The 14,985-nt window shown below is 38.2% G+C and overlaps 1 protein-coding gene across 2 annotated transcripts in view; it reads left to right on the top strand.

Annotated features, from left to right (window-relative positions):
• VAPB (VAMP associated protein B and C) overlaps positions 1-11,725 on the top strand; it is a 41,589-nt gene extending 29,864 nt beyond the window's left edge. The window contains exons 3-6 of one of the 2 annotated variants that reach the window (XM_067554170.1): positions 2,257-2,360; positions 5,767-5,847; positions 7,713-7,886; positions 10,489-11,725. In XM_067554170.1, coding sequence (XP_067410271.1) covers positions 2,257-2,360; positions 5,767-5,847; positions 7,713-7,886; positions 10,489-10,662 — 533 coding nt within the window. In that variant the 3' untranslated portion in view covers positions 10,663-11,725. The remainder of the gene's footprint in view (positions 1-2,256; positions 2,361-5,766; positions 5,848-7,712; positions 7,887-10,488) is intronic. The other variant, XM_067554171.1, reaches the window with a different exon arrangement.
• Positions 11,726-14,985: the final 3,260 nt, after the last annotated feature.

The following is a 14,985-nucleotide window of genomic DNA, read 5'->3' as shown; positions in this document are numbered from 1 at the left end:
AGTCCTGTGTTCTTAAAGATGCAAGTGTCATGCACCTTCCCAGACCATCCCACATCAGTGTTGTTGAAAGGATCCCCAGTGATCCACCAGTGCTTGCATAACCATAGAAAAGTAGCCCTTTCTGCTGATGTAATCAGTGGTAAGGTTGTCTAATGCCAAAATAGGGATATACATGACATCTGTTGCTCCACTGTAATTCAGGAACCCCAGAGCTGCAAAGCCATCCACAATGTCCTGTATACTGCTGAGACTCGCAGTCCTGCATTATAGAAAACTGGTCCTGCATGCTTGCTTGACAACAGCCCCTGCAGTGGATTTCCTGATTCCAAATTGATTCCCAATTGACCAGTAGCAATCTGGCATTGCAAGTTTGATTGCCACTTGCTTCTCCATTATCAGTTCAGCTCTCATTTTGGTGTTCTTGTGGTGGGAAGGCTGGGGCAAGCTGAGCACACAGATCCAGAAATGTAGTCTTGCGCATCCAAAATTTCTGCACCACTGCTCATTATCTCAAACTTACGTTACAGTGCAATCCCACCAGTCAGTGCTTGTTTCTTGGGCCAGAATCGGTTCTCCTCCATCTGCAGCTGCTGTGTGAATGCGACCAACAGCCTTGAGTTGGTTCTTGCAGTGCCCCACAGCGATCTGTCCTCCAAGTAATTGTCATATTCCCCAGTCATTCGGTTGTTCTTGCAGCTCTGCAAATACTTCAGGATTGTGTGACCTGTGCTTGCAACGCTCATGACAGTAGTGCAGAGCTGTGCAGGCTCCATGCTTCTGTCACAGATAGTGGACAGTGAAGAGGGGCAGGTGGGTGTGGGATTTTAAAAAAGCCATGAAAATGATGGGTTACAGTTATGGGGCGGAGATAGTTGCAAACTGGGAAGTTGATCCCATGCTCCCAGTTGTCCCTGCCTGTCTTGTTTCTGCCCCATCACGCATTGCCAAAGCTTCCCTAGTCAGCGCACTGGATGGTGGCAAGTGGCACAGTAGGATGCCTAGCTATGGTGCACCACTCACTGCATAGACACAAGCACTCCTAGAGAGTATATGCACCACTGACACAAGATGTCAACTGAACACGTTCACAAGCAACGTACTAACTGCGTCTGTATTCCAATGTAACTTAAATCAACATACATTTGTAGTGGCCTTGTTCTTGTCATTGGCCCCTCAGCACTTTGAAAGGTACTCAAACCCTACAATAGTGGGTGCCGTTGCAAGAGCCTAGAGATATGACTTACCATAAGTTAGAGGGGTGGTGGTTTAGTGTTTTGAGTATTCCGCTTTCACGTAGTTCCTAGGTTCACAGAGCCATGATGTCTGAAAAATAGTCTAATTGAGTACTTATTGCCTTACTTCCTGAGTGCTGCTTATAAAAGATTAAGAACAAAGGGGTTTGTATATGTGCATGCACACAGAAAGGTATCTTAAGCAATAGCTGCAGCTAGGAAAACATCTGTCGTAGATTTTAATTAGCAAGGCAGAATGTGAACACTGGATTGCTCTAGCAGAGGAAAATTTGAATGCAAGAAGGTTGATGGGACATTTCAGAGAAGACCTGGTTTTCATTCTCCACTTCATAGTCAATTCTCATACATTAATTTCAACATTACAATGTAATTCTAACTGCACTTATTACCAAGTTGATTAAGACTTTTTCTGTAGTTTTGAGGATTGTGTGCTATAAATTACAGCAAATTAAAACTTCTATAATACTTTTGGATGGGAACAATCTCTATGCAATAAAATAGCATCCTGTGACTTCTAAACATTCCAAAGAGAACTTGCATCTTTAAACTTTATCTCAACCTCTAAAATATCCTTATGTCTTTATCTGGCTCTCTGCAGTTTTCTTCCAGATCCTTCAGTAGTACTGTGTATGAGTAATCAGAATGCACGTTCATTGCTTTGTTCTGTCTAAATGCTCTTTTTCGCATATTTTTCCCCTTTCCATATAGAAAACTTTTATCTCCTGCTGTATAAAAGTTACCATCATTCTTCTGGGGGTTTGTACAGAAAGTTGCTGTGATCAGCATTTTTAAATCCTCAAACAAAAATTTACATTTAAGGAGTCTGAACTTTCATAAATTATTTATTTTAATTTTGAATTCAGAATCTCAGCCAGATCTATGCAACATATTTCGGCATGGGGCATACTACTTAGAATCCACTTTAACCATGCATATTGCATATCAAGAAACCATATAATCATAAGGAAACATTAATGATCCTGAATTTTTTTTTTTCTTGCAGTGATGCTACAACCTTTCGATTACGATCCTAACGAGAAAAGTAAACACAAGTTTATGGTACAGTCTATGTTTGCTCCACCTGATACTTCAGATATGGAAGCAGTAGTAAGTATTGAAACTAATTTATACAGACAGTGTCCTTTGTTCTGTGCAACTTTTTAAAAAGAGAACATTTTAAAGAACAGAATCAGATTTTTCTAGCATTGCTGGTAGATTGACTTAATGACCTTCATGATTTTTCCCAATAACTCTAAAGAGTGGTGACATCTACATATATGTGAAGGTACATTCCTTTGCCCCTCACCCCCATGTTTTTTGTGCCAAAAGTATCAGCATTGCAGAATGGGATAAGTGCATTATGAGGAGAGTTGCCTTCCTCAGAAACAGATGATAGCTGCACTGTCAGTGGTAGGATACCAAATTTTAAATGTGCACGCACTTCAAAAAAAAAATGGGCTACAAGGTGAATGAATTTGTTTGGCATATCTCCTATGTTCTAAGAAACATTTCCCTCAATCTGTAGTCTCTCAATCCTCCTGAATGTACTGTAGGCCTTCCCTAGAGCAGCCTCTGCCTTTCCAGTCGAAACCAGGATCTTGCCTAGTATTGTAGGATTTTTTAATCCTTTCTTTCCCTTGTTCATGTGTTTGTTTGTCCAGACATGGCCGAGAGATCTTACAATACAGCATTAAATGGGTTATAAATGAGAAAACAGAGGTAGGTAGAGGCTGGGGTGAGGAAGGACAAAAGATATAGCAATAAGATTGCTGGCTACTTTAAGAAAGCTTGGAAAGAAGCAAAACAAGCAGCACTGCCTTCCTAGTACACTTCTCTCTCCACTAGTGGCACTTACAGTAATCAGAAGAGTCTTGCTGTTGAAGACTTCTCCACCCTTGCTTTTATTACTTTAATAAACACTTGACCCTGGCGAAAAAACTAAAAGTAGCCTATGTACTTTGTTTAAAACATCTGTTTTGCACAAACTCCTAGCTATTTAACATGGTTTTTGTGCAATATACTTTTTCACTGTCCACCTGCTTTTAAACTCCTCTCTACTTAAATTAAGCTAATACTTCATGTAAACTCACCTAGGGAAAATCCACCTAAGGCGACAGCAGATTTAAACTAATCCCAGTCATGGCCACAAATATTTCTCTTTCTTTAAGAAAGGGAAGATTTTTGTAAATGCCTTCTTACTTGAGCCTTTTTTTAAAATAGTACACTTTTTAAAAAATGATATAAAAATAAATAGTAGGTACACATTCCATCTTGTTACACATTTGTTTTCATGACACAGTAAACTGTTAAAACAAAAAAAAAAACCCTATAAGGTATTTATTGATCATCTTTTGCATGTGATGGTGGTTTTTCTAAGCTAAACGAGAGCATGCTCATTGAACTAGGGTTTTGTAATGGTTCCCTTGAAGAGAATTATTCCCTTTTCTATATTATTTGAGAAACTAGTGTCCCTTTCCCAAGCTCTGTTTCTATGAGGGTATGGTGACTTTGCAGTGCATACAGGGATAGCCCTTTTGCCAGGTAGAAATTGCATAGTAGGACCGAATGAATTTGTGCATAGTTCTATGAAGATAACTAGGTTGATCTTAGATTCTTTGAGACTGGCCAGAAAACCGTACAACTTGCTGTCACATAATCTTACCCTTGTCTGCAATGTATACCCTCTTGGATGATTTCACAGGCTCTAAACCTTTAGGCACTCCAGAACTCACCTTTCCAAAGGAAGTCATTGAAGCCCAGTTAGCACGTTTTAAAAGAAGGCGAGATGAAACAAATTGTACATTGGCAGAGAGATTTACCACTCAGTCTAATATCTCTTCTTGCGATCTCCAACTTGGATTTTTATGCACTATATATCATGAGAAATGTATCTCCTCACCATGGGGTCTATACAGGTGTTTCAATTTTCCAGAGCTCTCCAAACCAACATAAAACTTATTTCTTGAAGTATTCACTCAGTTCTTCAGTAAGTTACCACTATACAGATATCTTCCTATTCTGGATAAACAGATGTGACAGATTTCAAAAGTTGTCTAAAGCTTTCAGTGCTTCACAGCCAGCCAACCAAGCTCAAAAGATTATCTTGATTTCTGCTACAGATAAGTTGCAGAACAATTCAGCTATTTACCAGGGTCAAATCCTTACTCAAACTGCATGGGGGTGAGCCATAATCTGGAGGTAGTTGAGATGTGCTGATTTATCTAAAATATCTCACTAATAAAAATACATTCAAGGACAAGAGAAGTGTATGAACACTACACACACACACAAGTATGGACCTTCCCAGCTAGAAAGCATTATTGTGAGCCAGTCATTTCAGTTCTGGGTTATCGTTATCAGACAACGGCTTCTAATCTGTAACACTGAACATAAATGTTGGGGAAGAAAAACTTTTGTACTGACAGCCTTCCTTAACTGCAAGGGAAAAAATAAAAAGTTTTATATATAAAAATATACACAAACACACACACACGTGTATTTGTGTGGGCATTACCCATGAAACAATTAAAACGATGGTGTGCAAGCAACATCCTGCTAATTGTTATACACTAAAAAGTGTCAAAAAATCCCACTGGGATTTATTTTATTTAATTGATTTGTTGCATCAGTATAAAATACAAAACAGGATAAATTACTTAATCCCTGTACAGAGTGTTTCTATGCTGATTTTCAAAACATAATATAGAAACACCGAAATCCTGGCATTGCTTTGTGGTAAATCTATCTTCTGGTCACTTGTCATATTGTGGCTTGTTAGTCTTTATAACTCCTTTGGAGACAAGGGCTGTAGCTCCAGTGCAGCGCTGAATACACTGGATGTCAGCAAGTAACTAGTAACAAATATATATCAACATGAAATTGAATTTATCAATGAGCAATGGAAAATCAGCTCTTATTTTGAGGAAACAGTGTTTAATCCCTAATGGACACCGTTCTAGAAGGAGATTTGAACTCTCCATTTGAAACTAGAAAACAATTCACTGATACTGTTAATGGGTTTTTGTTCAATTTGTTCATTTGTAAAAAGTACTAATATTCCAGAGTTTGATTATTAGTTTTGTTTTTGGTAACTTCACCTTTCTTTTGAGCCTTCTCCTTACATCTTTTGTGTTTTGATTAGACTGTAGCTATCCCTGAAAAGTATTTTTGGGTCTGACCCCCTAGAGCAAATTATTTTATTACAGGTAGTTTTTATTTTTTGTACAAATTCTCAATGTAAATTTCTGAATGCCATGAATTTTTACAGCACAACTAGAGAGACATAGTTTGTACCTTCCTGTCCCTTTCAGGATAATTTTAACAAGTCAATTGCCTTTAGAATTATGTTCTGGGCGTGGTGGGAAGTAACACAATTGTTACTATTGTTGAATGCCTTGATCCGATTAACTCCCGGTACTTTCAAACCAAGTGTTTTTTCTGAACCAGACAGTGCAACAAGGAATCGAATTTTCCATAAGCCTTAGTGACCTGATGATTATTTTTAAATTTTTAGTGGAAAGAAGCAAAACCAGAAGAACTCATGGATTCTAAACTTAGATGTGTGTTTGAGCTACCAGCAGAAAATGATAAACCTGTGAGTATTTCCAACAATGTGGTGGATGATTTAACTCAATAGAATAGCTAGAACAGATAAAAATGCATATTCATACAGACCAGCCATATAAGCAACAGACAAGAACCCTTTGTTTTGGTCTCTGAGTGACACCCCCTTTTAAAAAAGAAAAAAACACGCACACACTTTAGAACCTTCATGCTGCTTAATCCAGCTAGAGGTTAATTTAGTCAACAGGAGTGCAACAAAACTATCAAAATTATTTCACAGTGAATTTTGGGTTGATCTCTGTTCCTTAATGAAAGATGGCATGTAAAAAAAAAAAAAAATTAGGCCTTGTGAAAGGTGCTGATTGGTGTCCCAGGAGTCCTCAATTTATCCCCACAGCAGGTACAACACAAGCATCAGCAGTACAAGCTTTTGCATGTTGCTCTGCCAGTTTACCACCTTCCTGATCTGGCAGGGTTTCCTGAGCATGAAATGGTGTTTTAAAAGTAGAAGCAAGGAGTCAAGTGCAATTATGGCTATTGTGGCCATATGAGATCCCTGCTAGTTAAGAGCTCAGCAGTGTTGTTTCTTGTTGGGGCAGTGAAGATACCAATTAATTCATGATGGAAATAAGTGTCAACAAATGCAGAATTGATTAATTAAGATCTACCTATTAATGTGTATCTAGTGCATTCACTTCATGTACAGGAAACACAAGAGCAGACTCTCCCTTTCATTCAGGCTAGTGCAATTACAATTATGTATTTGTAACGAGTGCTACAATTAGCCCTCCTTCTGTGATCTTTTATACCTCTTTCCATGCGTATGTGGACCAGACTTGCAACATTTTGCATGTGGAAACGCCACATTGTGCACATTCACTTTGGGATTTATGTGCACATGTGTTAGATCAATGCATTTTTTTTATGCACACTCTTTAGTAGGTGGGGGAAATATGGCCTATATCTATGTGAAACTAGCAACCTGATGCTTCTGAACAGCAAAATTGCAACTTCAAGAATGTTTTTTCTTTAATCCCTAAAATTCATTAGGACAAAATAGACCATAAGTAGCAACAAGATCCTGTTCTTAATTCTTATAACCTGTATTCATGGTGACAAGGCTTTGACAATATTTGTGCTTTTCACTAAGGCTTGGCGCTGTGCATGCCAAAGTACAGGATGTGCAAGAAGTTCAAAGGGAAGGGTGTGGGAAGAAATCCCTGAGATCCTTCTGTCCAGGCTCATATGTGGAATGGTTATCGGGGAATCGTTTCTCCACACACATCCTTATTATAAATTAGTGTTTTAAAATATCAACTTCTGTTCTCTAAACTGGTTTGAAGGATGGTTTCCCCCTTCTACACTACAGAAGTGTAAGGGTAGAGAAGTGGTGGCCAGCTGAGGGCAGTGGGGGTGTTCAGATGTCCAGCAGGGTAAAGAGGTGGCTCCTGGCAATGGGCCAGGCACAGAGATGCTGCCCCAGTTCCTCAGCATGTATAGGGAGCAGCCATTTGCCACACTGTGCTCTCCATGCTTCCTTTCTGCTCAGACTCAAGGTGGCACTAATGCCCCCTGAGCAGGTTCTGTTAGTGTATCAGGGCTGTGAGGGGGAGAGAGCAACAAATCAGAAAGCATATGTCCCAGTCCCCCACCCTTATTGTGAGAGGTAGAGCCCTGGTCTAGGGATCTCCCTGTCTGTGATTTGCTTCTGCTCTGATTTTTCCATAAACCAGGAAGTAGAAGTAGAGGCTGCAAAAAGAAAAGAAAATGAAGATTTTTTTTTTAATGTAGGCACAGTTCAGGGATGCAGAGTAGTTACCTGATAGTCCCCTCAATATAAGGTGTATTTTATTTTTTTTAATAATCACCCTAAGATCACTGTCCTTTTTTTGACAGCATGATGTAGAAATAAATAAAATTATATCCACAACTGCAAAGACAGAATCCTCTGTAATGTCTAAATCAATAAGTTCTTCCTTGGATGACACTGAAGTTAAGAAAGTAATGGAAGAATATAAAAGGCTTCAAGTAGAAGTTCAGAGGTTACGGGAGGAGAATAAACAGTTTAAGGTAAAGATTTTTCTTCTGAGTTCTGCCCATTTGAGTTTGAAGTCCTCCTTTGTGGGGTGGGAATGGTTGGCGTGGGCAGTGGTACTTCAGTATTAGTTACACATGTAAGGAGAACACAAATTCTTATCTGAAGATTCAGTTTTTGCAATCAAAATGAAGTGCATAAATCCATGCATTTTACCAAGGGGCAGAGAGCTGAAGTCTGAAGCATACAACCTGGCAAAACGAAATGACGGTGACCCAAAATGATTCATTCCCTTCTCCCCTCTTTGTTTTTGTGGAACAAATTTAGGATGGAATTTTCAAAAGCAGTCAGCATTGGGCGTAGTCTGCTCCCACCTACGTCAGTGGGAGTTTTACCTCTGAGTTCAGTAGGAGCAGAGTTAGGCCAGTACTGAGAACTTTTGGAAGTTCCACCCAGAATATCCCAAGCTATTAAAACTGTTAGCCAAAGTGCAAAAGGACATCTGTGTCCTGCCTTGACCAGCCCAGCAGTATGAAAGCTGTGTATGTAAGAACCACTTGTCACTGTTTTGAAGTACTCTTTTAAAATCCATTTTTAATTCTCTCTAGATCTAGGACTAGAAGTAGCAATAGAACTGAAAATTGTAATATGGGACATAGCCATATTGGAGCCCAGTGGAAGAGATTGCACATTCATCCTGCTTTAATATTGGTTTAAGTCTGAAGTAAATCTTTACCATTTAAAATCTGTTTTGTTTCCTCCATTTTTAGGTCTCTTAAAGTATGCTAGATGCTGGCTTAGTCTCTCATTATGACCTCGCTTTACCAGTGTCTAACACACGATGGCTGTCTGAAGTACCATATGATTTTCAAAAATACATCTTTCTTTAAAAATACACTTCTCAGGGTACTTACAGTTAAGTGTGCTTCTTACCATGGACTTTTCATACTGCTGTGCTGAGCCTTTCTTTTAAATTATTACAGTTATAAGGAAAAAGCTTGATCTGATTTTTGCTGTGACTGAAGACCCATGAAGAAAACTTAAAAGTTTGAAGCCAAAAATTGGAGAATAGTGTGCAATATGGCAGGCCGGAATTACATGGGTCAGAACTTGGTTTATTCATTTTTTCCTTTGTGGATCTGGACTGTCCGTGTGTAGTAAAGCAATATTCTTCAGTACAGCATATTGAAGACCATCTGTGCTGTGGGCCTCTACAAACGTTCGCAATGCGTTCTGTTAAAAATCTTGTAGAGAGTTTTGAAACCTTCGTACTTATTCTCAATCGTCATGTCCACCAGCCTTCATAACAGTTTTCTCTGTCCATTTTCGTCTTTTAAGATGATGGTAGATCCCTGTTGTCAATTACATGATTCTAGGATTTGGCCTGTCTTCAGAAAATCCCTTTGTGAATATCTGCTTTTGCAGCAATATAGCAACAGTTATTGGTATCTCAGTGTAACAGATTATATACCATGTGCCAGATCTGCCAACAACTGTATGCATAATAGCTTCTACTTAGCTTAATTTTGCATGCAGATGGTGTGTCTTGTTTGAGAATCTGGCCGTCAATGTTTAAGACATGAACTATAAAACCCTTAACTGAGTGATCTGCTTCATTTGGCAAATATTAAGTGGTACAGAGATTCTAGGTTTAAAAAAACACTGCTCTAATGTACAGTGGTGTAGACTGCACATCGTGTTGGGATGAGCAAATGCAAAAAAAAAGTCAAAAGTAAGGAAGTGTCCAACTTGCCCTGTGAATTTTTGAATTTTTAGTCCTTTTATTACAATTAAAAAAACATTTTCCTTTTGGAAGAATAATAACTTAATTTTATTTACCCAAACTTGAGCCTATTACTTCCATGTTGCAATTAATATTTGACACTCTCACCTTTTTTAAATTCCATGATCAGTGTTAGAGACATTTAACTGAAGCCTGACACAACCCCTCTGATAGATGAATGGTATTGGCCACGAGCAACTCACTTTACCCAGCCCTGAAGTGCAGTCCCTCTGGTGTGAAATGGAGTGGCTGTTTGAACAGCCTGCAACACTGCTGCACAACAATTTAGGTCAGGAAGTAATGAATACTGTATCCAATTAAAATTATGGGTCCTCAGTCAGCAGCTGTAATATAGGTATCTCATCCAATCACTAATCTGACTCTTCTCAGATTGAGAGCACTGATTTTGGATTGTAGCACAATGTGTGCCAGTAATTCCCAGTAGTATGAGTGAGGTGTCATTTAATATTGGCATGGAAAGTAAAAATGGAACCACTTACCTCAAGTACTTGGGAAAAATTGCTACTTCATAATTCAAGATCATTCCATTGGCGATTGGCATCTTCGTAAGTGCAAGGTCGTGTTGACATTTGCACAACTAATTTATGTGCACAGCATTGAAAATCAGACCCTTGAAGTTGCTGTCCCCCTGTTGATATATATTTGTGGGGTGCTTCTTGAATGAATTGATTTTTATATCCCCATTCAAATTAGCTAGTAGGAATAGAATAGAGAGTAGTTGTCATGCTTCTGCATCAAAATTGCATGTTTTTCCAAAGAAACACACCTAATAGACTTAAGCTCTAGGGTCTTGGTTTTTTTAATGCAGCTTTTTTTCCCAAACTAATAACTAGAGTTCCTTCCTGTCGGAAGAAGATGGACTGCGGATGAGGAAGGCTCCCCAGACGAACAACCCAATAGCTGCTTCTGCAACTGCTATCAAGGAGGAAGGTCTCAGCACTCGACTACTTGCTCTGGTGGTTTTGTTCTTTATCATTGGTGTGATTATAGGAAAAATAGCCTTGTAGAGGCAGCATGCTGAGGATTGTAAATTGGCTTGATGGCTCTGCCATATCATTGGATAAACTTATTCATAACAATGTTTAAAAAAATTAATGTACGACATCTCACAGGTCTTGCCTTTAAATTACCCCTGCACAAATGTAACATAATACTCTAGAAAGTTTAAAATGTACAATGAGTGAATGAATGAAAAAGAATGTTCTTTATTAAGTGATGAGGAAAAAAATCATGATTTAACACTACAATGGCATATTGTAAATGTCATTTTAAACATTCTTAGACCTTGATACATGTTGCTGGATTACCTCTTTTAAAAAACAAAAAACAACAAAAAAAAACAAAACAAAGAAATATTCCTCCACTGCTGGAGCTGGCCCTTTTTGGATGTTTGGAGTTGGGTTAGGCAGGAGGGGTTGATAACTTCTGTAAAATATGTTGATCCACCATTCTGCTCATAAATTTAACAGTTTGTCAGTGTCTTCAACTCTGTGCAAATTACTAATTTATTGGCACTTAAATGAATAGTGAGAAGCTGAAAAGAATTGTATGTGGCAGCACAATGTGCTAGGCGTCGAGAGGCATATATTGAGTGGTCTGACACTCACTTGGAATAAAAGTCAATGCCTTTTTCTCTTAAAGGGACCAAGCTACATTGCAGTTGGTTCATTTAGTTGAATTGAAATGTTACTCAGAGATGTTTAATGCATATTTAACTTATTTAATGTATTTCATCTCATGTTTCCTTATTGTCACAAATTGACTAATACTATGGTATATAAAAAGGCACCTGTTCTAAAAACGAGTGAATAGAACTAAAAAATTACTGCTGTAGTGATGCGGGATTCTTCTGCCCCTGATGTTTTGGGCACTACGTAATTGTTGAAGTTTTGATCACTTAAATATTGGGGAAACAGCAGCCAGGAAACTGTTTTTGTATGTAAATAAATAGGTCTATCTAGCAAAAAAATTAGTAGTAAACTAGTTCTATGCCGTAAAAAGACCAATCCTGTTTGACTATGTAGCATATGGAAAAAAAAAAAATTAAATAAAGCCCAGAGATTAAAGTTCCTTCTTGTTACTTTTGTCACAATTAATTTTTTTTAAAAAGGACCTGCAGTTAGTCCCTTTGATGAAGCTTACATATAGTATCAGGAAATTGCTAGCCTTATTTCAGTACTGTTTCCTTCAGCCCCATGTTAGTCTCCAAAATCAGTCTCCAGAGAAGCACATTAAGATGAAATACAAATGTTCAGAATAACCATGTTGTCGGTCTGTTTCTTTGCTAGGTGTCCTGTGCTGTTTTTCAGTCTCCAGTGATTGGACTCAGTAGTCAGACTGAGAATTTATACAAAGTGAAACTATAAAGCAGTAATATTTTTAATCATGTTCTGACTATAAAGCATGTATATTAACTATATTGAAGCATGTTAAACTCCAGTAGATGATATATTCTTTTCAGTTGATTACCTATATAATCTTAGTTGGATTCAGCTTCAGAAGCCATCAGATTAAGATGTGCAATAGATTGAAGTGGTTAAAATGTTTAATAGATTGAAGCTTATTGGCACACACCTGACTTCGGAAGCACTTAAAAGGATGGTTTCCCTTTCCTTTCCTTTGTTATTCCTAAATCAGGCTGGGGGAATGCTTGGGTTGGTAAATATTTGCTGCAATATACTTTTCCATCCTGGCCATAATAATAAAAATGCTAATGGATATTTACTTATCTATTAGATGCTTGCCGCTGCTCTATGTTGTGCAGACGAGCAGAATTTTGCAGTGCTACCCTTGCAAGTCAAGTAAAATCCCAACATGTCTTCTGCTTATGTATTAATTTCTGTGTAGAACAGCTGACAAAAAAGGAAGAGGGGCATCTTCAAACAAGATGTGAAGACAGACTGGTGCCAAATCTGTTCCATATGATAAGGGCAATGCAATTAGTTTCCACTTTTAGCATGTGGAGGTGAGTGCAAGATGGGTTGGAAACAATAGTGCGGAGGAAGAAGATAGGTAGTAGTGAGATCAGCAGGGTAGGATGGGGCAAGGTTGTGCAAGGATTTAAAAAGCTACAGTTTTGCCCAACTAATGAAAGCCTTCTGAAACTCTTCAGCTTCTGTTCGCCAACATGACTTATCAGCCAAGGAAGCGTTCTGAAAGGGTGGGTGGTCTTTTAAAAGACATGGGATAAATATGATGCCTGAAGAATTTGCTTTCATGGCATTGTATGATGTATCTGGAAGAATCTTGATTAAATTGAAACTAAACACAAACATTTTGGGTGGCTGTGGCCATTGGAGCAGACACAGCCTCACAAGTGCAATTTTAAATACAAGCCAGCATTGCAAAGTAATGATGAAGAATAAGCTTGAATGTTGGTCTATTTTTTTTTTTGTGGGTGTGGGTGGGTTGTGTTTTTGCTTTTAGGATGTGTTTTTTTGGGCTGATGCCCTGAGCAACTGTCATGCACATTATCATCCATCAAAATTGATTTTGCTGGCACAGATTATTTATGGCTAAAAAAAGCCCAAAGAACGCAAAACCAGAAGAGTACATTTGTGTCCTCCGGCCATAGCTTGTTTAATGATTGTGCCTCCCAGTGTCTCTGAAAACTTAAAACATTTTGAATCATTTGAGTAAAGTTGCTGTTATTAGTTTATTTGTATTGCTATAGTACCTAGGCACCCTAAACAAAGATATCTCTCATTGTGCTAGGCACTATACAAACACAATCCCTTCCTTGGGGAATTTACAATCTAAGTAGCTAGCTAACTATTGATATATCAATACTGGCTGCTATGATCATACAGATGTGCTCCATAGTCCGACCTGAGCCACACTATCCCTTTGATCTGAGGAAGTGGGTTGGAGCCCATGAAAGCTTATGCCTGCTGAAATTAAATTTGTTAGTCTTTAAAGTGCTACAGAACTCTCATTGTTTTTACTCTGATCTAAAAGCCCCTCAGATGAACTTAAGTTACCACGAGAGGTTAGAAGTTAACAAAACTGTGAAGTCTCTGATATCCTGTCCCACAGCAACTTAACAAGCTGCAGCCAGGAGGTTTCTGGTAACATCCACAAGTCCTCTCCCCCCCCCCCCCCCCAAAAAAAAAAATCATCAAAACAAAGGATAGCCTGTGTCAATGGAATTCTTATTACCTGCCTGTTGGACAGAAAACTACTGTATTTCCACCTGCTGGAGACAGAAAACTCAAAATTTCCCTGCCAAGGTTTCAAAAGGGCCAATATTCTTTTGCAAAGGCAGTGTTTCCTTCCCCCTCCCCCCTCTTTTGAAGACACTTTCCTCTATACAACTGTATTTACAAGTGTGAGACCTCTGAAAAAGCTGTCTTTCCAGTAAGAGACTTTCCCATTATGGAAATATGTCCTTAAACTGCCTGCACATAAAAATACAGGAAAGTGTCATTAATGCCATCAGAATAAATGCTTTGATCAGTCTTCTAGAAAATGAAGTAATCTGTTGTCTAAAAGATGTATAAAGGATCCAAGGATACAATGGAAAAACTCTGTCGAAAGAAGTTTGAAGAGGACTGGAACTGCAAAACCTATGCAGTGGACTGGAAGGAGTAGCAAACAATTGTGGGCATCTGACCCTGTGTAAATGAGAAAAGGAATCCAAGTGAAAGGATATATGTAACTTTATTATATAAAAACTATGTGACGCATGAAGTTTATAAATCACATTCATAGTGTATCTCCATATAATTTCACACCCACGTTCTAACACGCAGGTGTGAGCAAATTACTGCTTAATTGCTGTATGATTGTGGAATCCACAATCTAAAATCTTAATCTAAAAATTAACCATCCAACTGTTCTTGATTTTTAAAAATAATCACTTAGAATGCCCACTCCCATGAATGTTTTGCTACTAATTTTAGTGGGAGCAGGAAAGACCTATAATCAGAATTTTCATTTTGTAGAACTTTGGAATCTTCCCCTTTTGGACAAAAATTTACTTGTAAGGAAACTAACATGTCTTTCCATGAAGTCTGAGCAATGCAAGTAAATAAAAGGAACTTTTTCCTATTTTCACACAGAGGCCCATGTTTTCAAATGAGAGGAATCCATGGATAAATTATCAGAATTGTCCCTTTGCATGGACAATTCCCTAATTTACATGCACAACTATAGTAATTGCATGTGCAGGTTAAGCACCAAATTTGTGTGCATGTTTTCACAAGTGGAATTACTTTTAATTGATGGCCTTAGTCATTCGAGAACAAGGTGGTACTTAGTGTATATCTTTGAGGGAAATGGGTATACCATAATGTAGTTACCTAAAAACATGAAACTTTCAATTAAGATGC

This window comes from Emydura macquarii, unplaced genomic scaffold (assembly GCF_026122565.2).
Source record: "Emydura macquarii macquarii isolate MOO-44397 ecotype Brisbane River unplaced genomic scaffold, CSIRO-AGI_Emac_v2 contig_1483, whole genome shotgun sequence".
In the NCBI taxonomy this organism is placed as follows: Eukaryota; Metazoa; Chordata; order Testudines; family Chelidae; genus Emydura; species Emydura macquarii.
Note: the sequence above shows the minus strand (reverse complement) of the source record. Positions and strands in the feature narration are given on the sequence as shown.